Source organism: Pollachius pollachius (assembly GCF_949987615.1).
Source record: "Pollachius pollachius genome assembly, chromosome: 19".
NCBI lineage: Eukaryota > Metazoa > Chordata > Actinopteri > Gadiformes > Gadidae > Pollachius > Pollachius pollachius.
Genome location: NC_136952.1, coordinates 18,356,235 through 18,363,734, shown reverse-complemented (window position 1 = coordinate 18,363,734; position 7,500 = coordinate 18,356,235). Strand labels below are relative to the sequence as shown.

At 51.3% G+C, this 7,500-nt stretch overlaps 1 protein-coding gene across 1 annotated transcript in view; it reads left to right on the top strand.

Annotated features, from left to right (window-relative positions):
- The window catches only part of LOC307090295 (alpha-1,6-mannosylglycoprotein 6-beta-N-acetylglucosaminyltransferase B-like), a gene marked incomplete at both ends in the record, with an annotated part of 21,396 nt that overhangs the window by 10,016 nt on the left and 3,880 nt on the right, over window positions 1–7,500 (top strand). Inside the window, 5 exons of the mRNA XM_079756874.1 lie at window positions 514–681; window positions 2,820–2,989; window positions 3,411–3,542; window positions 4,640–4,773; window positions 6,325–6,437. Of these exons, the coding sequence (XP_079613000.1) occupies window positions 514–681; window positions 2,820–2,989; window positions 3,411–3,542; window positions 4,640–4,773; window positions 6,325–6,437 (717 nt within the window). The remainder of the gene's footprint in view (window positions 1–513; window positions 682–2,819; window positions 2,990–3,410; window positions 3,543–4,639; window positions 4,774–6,324; window positions 6,438–7,500) is intronic.

Genomic DNA, 7,500 nt, shown 5'->3' with positions numbered 1-7,500 from the left:
GAACAGTCAGATTAGGTCAGAGTATTCCTAAGCAACGATGGTGGGCATTTTTGGCTATGCAAGTAATGTAGAGACCCATGTTGTACCCACGGTAACGTAGAGACCCATGTTGTACCCACGGTAACGTAGAGACCCATGTTGTATCCACGGTAACGTAGAGACCCATGTTGTATCCACGGTAACGGAGAGACCCATGTTGTACCCACGGTAACGGAGAGACCCATGTTGTACCCACGGTAACGTAGAGACCAATGTTGTACCCACGGTAACGTAGAGACCCATGTAGTTACCATGATAACATAGAAATCCATGTTGTAACCACGGTAACGTAGAGACCCATGTTGTAACCACGGTAACGTAGAGACCCATGTTCTTACCATGATAGCCTAGAGACCCATGGCCACTAAGGTGATGCGGTTGCCTTATTCTAGTGCAATCATAAACAAGAACAACTGCTGTGGTTGCACATTTACCTAACCTTACAGTGGGAGTTTTGTTTCTCATTCTCCACAGGCAGAAATCAGGACGACCCTGAGCTCGTTGTATGAGGAGCTCGGCAGCAGCAGGGGTCCTGCGCTGGGGTTTGTCCGCTCTAGGGTAGAGCAGATGTCCCGGGAGTGGATCCAAGCTGGTATGAGGATGAAACAGAGCAGCAACAAGACCGCCTCACCCCAGATGAAGGTAGGACCCATATCCTCTGCAGGTGCCCACCGGTGGTGAGCTGCTGGCTGGGTTGGGGTAAGGGTTAGGGTTATGAGTATGTTTTTACACTAGGAAGTCGACTAGAGTGGATACAGTTTGAAACTCCAAGGATACAAGTTACCTATAGAACAGCTACTGGTAGAAGTTATTGCTGGAATCTATTGGTAGATTTTGTAATTTCACAAGTTAGAAGAGATACTAGTAGAAGTAGCTAGAAGAGTTACTGAAAGTATATTTACAGGTAGAGGCTACTGCTGGAATAGTTTCTGGTCAAAGAGTCCCTGGTAGACTATTTAGTAGTAGATAAAACTGTTCAATGGGCTACTGGCTTCTGGCAAAAGTACTGGTAATAAGAGGTACCAGTTGAAGAAGCAACAGGAACAAGGTTTCTGGTAGTAATGGTAAGTAATGGTAGACAAGATTCCTGTTGAAAAGTGACTTGTAGAAGTACTGGTTGAAGAGTCTCTCTCCCTCCCTCCCTCCCTCCCTCCCTCTGTGCCTCCTCCTCTACTTCCCTCCCTCCCTCCCTCCCTCCCTCTGTCCCTCCTCCTCTACTTCCCTCCCTCCCTCTCTCTTTCCCTCCCTTCCTCCCTCCCTCTCCCCTTCCCTCCCTCCTTCTCCCTTCCTCCCTCCTTCCCTCCCTCCCTACCTCCTTCCTCCCTCCCTCCCTCCTTCCTTCCCTCCCTTCTTCCATCCCTCCCTCCATCCCTCCTTCCTTCCTCCTTCCCTCCCTCCTACCTCCCTCCCTCTCTCCTTCCCTCTCTCCCGCCTTCCTTCCCTCCCTCCCTCCTTCCTTCCATCCCTCCCTCCCTCCCTCCCCCTACCTCCCTCCCTCTCTCCTTCCCTCCCTCCTGCCTTCCTTCCCTCCCTCCGTTCCCTCCCTCCTTCCTCCCTCCTCCGTTCCCTCCCTCCCTCCTCCCCTTCCTCCCTCCTTCCCTCCTCCCTCCCTCCCTCCCTCCCTCCCCTGCTTCCCTCCCCCCTTCTCTCCCTCCCTCCCTCCTCCCTCCCTCTCTCCCTCCCTCCTCCCTTCCTCCTTCTCTGCTTCCCTCCCTCCTTCTCTCCCTCCCCCTCTCCTCCCTCCCTCTCTCCCTCCCTTCTTCTCTGCTTCCCTCCCTCCTTCTCTCCCTCCCTCCCCTCCCTCCCCCTCCCTCCCCCCTTCCCTCCCTCCCTCCTTCCCTCCCTCCCTACCTCCTTCCTCCCTCCTTCCCTCCTTCCATCCCTCCCTTCTTCCCTCCCTCCATCCCTCCTTCCTCCCTCCTACCTCCCTCTCTCTCTCCTTCCCTCCCTCCCGCCTTCCTTCCCTCCCTCCCTCCTTCCTTCCCTCCCTCCCTCCCTCCCCCTACCTCCCTCCCTCCCTCTCTCCTTCCCTCCCTCCTGCCTTCCTTCCCTCTCCCCCCCCTCCTCCCCTTCCTCCCTCCTTCCCTCCTCCCTCCCTCCCTCCCTCCCTCCCTCCCCTGCTTCCCTCCCCCCTTCTCTCCCTCCCTCCCTCCTCCCTCCCTCTCTCCCTCCCTCCTCCCTCCCTCTCTCCCTCCCTCCTTCTCTGCTTCCCTCCCTCCTTCTCTCCCTCCCTCCCTCCCTCCCGCCTTCCTTCCCTCCCTCCCTCCTTCCTTCCATCCCTCCCTCCCTCCCTCCCCCTACCTCCCTCCCTCTCTCCTCCCTCCCTCCTGCCTTCCTTCCCTCCCTCCCCCCCTCCCTCCTTCCTCCCTCCCCTCCCTCCCTCCTCCCCTTCCTCCCTCCTTCCCTCCTCCCTCCCTTCCTCCCTCCCTCCTCCCTCCCTCTCTCCCTCCTTCTCTCCCTCCCCCTTCTCTCCCTCCCTCTCCCCCTCCCTCCCTCCTTCTCTCCCTCCCTCCCTCCCTCCCGCCTTCCTTCCCTCCCTCCCTCCTTCCATCCATCCCTCCCTCCCTCCCTCCCCCTACCTCCCTCCCTCTCTCCTCCCTCCCTCCTGCCTTCCTTCCCTCCCTCCCCCCCTCCCTCCTTCCTCCCTCCCCTCCCTCCCTCCTCCCCTTCCTCCCTCCTTCCCTCCTCCCTCCCTTCCTCCCTCCCTCCTCCCTCCCTCCCTCCTCCTTCTCTCCCTCCCTCTCCCCCTCCCTCCCCCTTCTCCCCCTCCCTCCTGGTAGGTGCTGCTCTACCTAGGGGTGCTGGCCGGCCCGGCAGGCCAGCGGTTTGGCTCCATGGTGGAGAGGGGGGGTCCGCTGGGGGAGCTGGTCCAGTGGGCCGACCTCAGCGCCTGTCTGACCATCTTGGGACACAACCTGACCCTCAGCACCTCTCAAGACCACCTGCACAGGTACACCTCCAGCCCCTCCAGGAAGCCCCCCTACTGTCATCTCCAGGGTACACTTGTTTTATAGTCATCTGATCCCATTGCAGATTTATTTTTTATGTAATTATATGATATTAATTATATGATAATAATCATATAATTACATGATAAGTATACGATTCATTTGTTGAATGTCAACTGCATTTGTTATGTTTAAGTATCCCCCGCAAATTTTATGTATACCTATTTGTTAAAATTTGAATTTGACCATTATGGGGGCCCATAAAAGCCAGGAAAGAGCCAGGGGCCGAGGGCCTGTAGAGCCCCTCCTATTGGCCTCTCCTCCTGCTGCTAACTTCTGTGTCCAATGAGACGGACTGGCATGCTGACGGTGCGGCCCTTGGCTTGTCTGTGTGTGCTGATCCATGCTCTCTGATTGGTCCAGCTTGATAGGTGCAGCCCCGGGTGGAGGAAGCTGTCCAATCCAGCGACCTTTACCCTTTGACCTCATCTACACCGACTACCACGGCCTTGCCCACCTGCAGGGAGCCATGGGCCTGACGTTTCAGCACTACCAGTAACTACCAGTACCAGTACATACTACCACTAGCTCCTCTACCATTAACTAGCAGTACCAGTACATCCTACCACTAGCTCCTCTGCCAGTAACTAGCAGTACCAGTACATCCTACCACTAGCTCCTCTACCAGTAACTACCAGTACCAGTACATCCTACCACTAGCTCCTCTACCAGTAACTAGCAGTACCAGTACATTCTACCACTAGCTCCTCTACCAGTAACTAGCAGTACCAGTACATACTACCACTAGCTCCTCTACCAGTAACTAGCAGTACCAGTACATTCTACCACTAACTAGCAGTACCAGTACATTCTACCACTAACTAGCAGTACCAGTACATTCAACCACTAACTAGCAGTACCAGTACATTCTACCACTAACTAGCACTACTAGTACATTCTACCACTAGCTCATCTACCACTAACTAGCAGTACCAGTACATTCTACCACTAACTAGCAGTACTAGTATTTTCTACCACTCACTTGCAGTACTAGTACATTCTACCACTAAATAGTAGTACTAGTACATTCTACCAGTAACTAGCAGTACTAATAAATTATAGCACTAACTATTCTACCACTAACCAGCAGTACTAGTACATTCTACCAGTAACTAGCAGTATCAGTACATTCTACCACTAACTAGAGGTACTAGTACATTCCACCACTACCTCCTCTACCACTAACTAGAGTTACTAGTACATTCTACCACTAACTCTTCTACCACTAGCTAGTAGTACTAGTACATTCTACCACTACCTCCTCTACCACTAACTAGAGTTACTAGTACATTCTACCACTACCTCCTCTACCACTTACTAGCAGTACTAGTACATCCCACCACTAGCTCCTCTACCACTAACTAGCAGTACTAGTACATGCTACAACTTACTAGCAGTACCAGTACATTCTACCACTTTTTCTTCAAACACTAACTAGCAGTACTAGTACGTTCAACGCCTAGCTAGCAGTAACACCACATTTTACCACTAGTAACTGTAACACGGAACATATCTACTTCCTTTCTGTAAACACATATTTCAGTCCTCTTTTCTCCAAACAAACCCAGACTCTCTGTCTCATGCTCTGATAGATGTCGGTTCAGAATCCTGGACTCGTTTGGGACAGAACCAGCATTCAACATGGGCAGTTACGCCCGTAGCCACGGTTACAGAACATTATGGGGTAGTTGGGGGCTCCAACCACTGCAGTACATGACCATGTTTCGTAAGTATATCACTTTTGGTTGTGCGTGTGCATGTGTAAGTGTGAGTGTGCGGGTGTGTTTGTGTGTGCCCGCGTGCATGCTGAATTCTGAAATTGAAAATAAGAGGCACATAAAACAAACAGAGAGAGAGGAGAGGGAAACATTCCAGTGCCTCCTAAATAAATACTTTTCTTCCACACCTCCTCTCTGTCTCCTCAGACACAGGGTGGGGGACGTCAGAAAACACAACACACACACTTTCCCAAACAGACCCACACTCACCCCGGCCCGCCCCAGGGCCCTAACGAGCTGCAGAGCCTTAACGAGGTCAGCTCTCCTGTTTGTTCTCTGTGTCATTCCCAGAATCCTCGGCCGGGCGTCGTGGAATCATGTCCAGACGTTCGTATCATCCTTCCTGTTCCTCTTCTGATGTTTCTCTTCCTTCTCCCGCTCTCTTCATCTGTCCACTGGGACAAAGCATCTGTCAGGAAGTGGGGGTGTGGGTGTGTTTTGTGTGAGTGTTCACGTTGCTGGTGTTGAGTTGGGCTGCAGTGTTTCCACTTGGTAGAATGTTTCCTATGAAGGAAAGGAAAGATGTTCCCTGAGCAGAGACAATGTAGGTCACTGCACGGACAGGGGTCGGTTCTGTTGCCTACTCACACGTCTGACTTATAATATCTATCCCAGGGAAGGCGCTAGTAGTAGTTTTCTATTAGCTGAGAGTTATCAGGCAGTATATATATATATATGAGACCTTTAACCCTTCCAGCAATCTCAGATGACCCCACATGCATATCATGCCACCCCAAGTGGTATCCCAGCCCACAGGTTGGGCAACACTATTGTACCTGCTGTTTAATGACTTGATGGTCTGTGTGTAATGACACTTTGTTAAATGTCTAACCACTACCTGCTCCTTATTGACCTGTCTCTGTATTCACTGTCTAACCCCTACCTGCTCCTTAATGACCTGTCTCTGTATTCACTGTCTAACCCCTACCTTCTCCTTAATGACCTGTCTCTGTATTCACTGCCTAACCCCTACCTGCTCCTTATTGACCTGTCTCTGTATTCACTGCCTAACCCCTACCTGCTCCTTAATGACCTGTCTCTGTATTCACCGTCTAACCCCTACCTGCTCCTTAATGACCTGTCTCTGTAGTCACTGTCTAACCCCTACCTGCTCCTTAATGACCTGTCTCTGTATTCACCGTCTAACCCCTACCTGCTCCTTAATGACCTGTCTCTGTGTTCACTGTCTAACCCCTACCTGCTCCTTAATGACCTGTCTCTGTGTTAACTTTCTAACCCCTACCTGCTCCTTAATGACCTGTCTCTGTGTTCACTGTCTAACCCCTACCTGCTCCTTAATGACCTGTCTCTGTACTGTCTAACCCCTACCTGCTCCTTAATGACCTGTCTCTGTATTCACCGTCTAACCCCTGCATGACCCTACATGAGGGCCAGGGCCAATGTTAACACGTGGTGACTGAGAGCAGAAAGAGACTGGAGAGGATAAACAGAGGAGTGTTATCTGATACAGGGCGGCCTGCTGTGTTTAATGTTCCCAGCTCACACGCCCGACAACTCCCTCATGGGGTTCGCCGTCAGACAGGGAGTGAGGACGGAGAACAGGAAGCACAACGTGGCAGTCGTTTACGGCAAACAGCAGTATATGTGGCAGGTGTTTACCCCCACCCTGGTGACCTGTCTGTGTGTCCCCCCCCCCCCCCCCTGGTGACCTGTCTGTGTGTTCACCCCCAACCTGGTGACCTGTCTACTCCTTACGTCTGTGTGTGTGCATGTGGGATTATGTGTCTGTTGGCATGTGTGTGTTCAAATATGGGTAATGTCTAAGAATGTGTACGTGGACTTGTGTCTGTGTGTCTATGTGTGTATCCATGTGTGTTGTGTATGACAGTGTTAGTGTAGCTATAAATGTTTCATCTGTGTGTTCGCATGCTGGTTTTAGATGCTGGTAATTGTTTGCGTATCTGTCCATGTTTGTGCCCATATGTTTGTGTGCGACTGCTTGTACAAGTGTTTTCACGTTTGTGATTGTATTTATTTGCATGTGTGCGTGTGTGTTTTGTGTCTGTGTGTGTGTGTGTGCGTGAGCGTGTGTGTGTATGTGTGTGTCGGAGTGTGTGTGTGTGTATGTGTGCGCATGTGTTTGTGTGTATGTATGTGTTCGTGTGTATTTGTGTGTGTGTGTGTGTGTTTGTGTGTATGTGTGTGTGTGTGTGTGTGTGTTTGTGTGAGCATGTGGTTGTGTATTTGTGTATTTGTGTGTGTGTGTGTCTGAGCATGTGGTTGTGTATATGTGTGTGTGTGTGTGTGTGTGTGTGTGTGTGTGAGCATGTGGTTGTGTATATGTGTGTGTGTGTGTGTGTGTGTGGTTGTGTATGTGTGTGTATATGTGTGTGTGTGTGTGTGTGTGTGGTTGTGTATGTGTGTGTGTGTGTGTGTGTGTGTGTGTTTGTGTGTGTGTGGTTGTGTGTGTGTGTGTGTGTGTGTGTGTGTGAGCATGTGGTTGTGTATGTGTGTGTGTGTGTGTGTGTGTGTGTGTGGTTGTGTATGTGTGTATGTGTGTGTATATGTGTGTGTGTGTGTGTGTGTGTGTGTGTGGTTGTGTATGTGTGTGTGTGTGTGTGTGTGTGTGAGCATGTGGTTGTGTATGTATGTGTGTGTGTGAGCATGTGGTTGTGTGTGTGTGTGTGTGTGTGTGTGTGTGTGTGTGTGTGTGT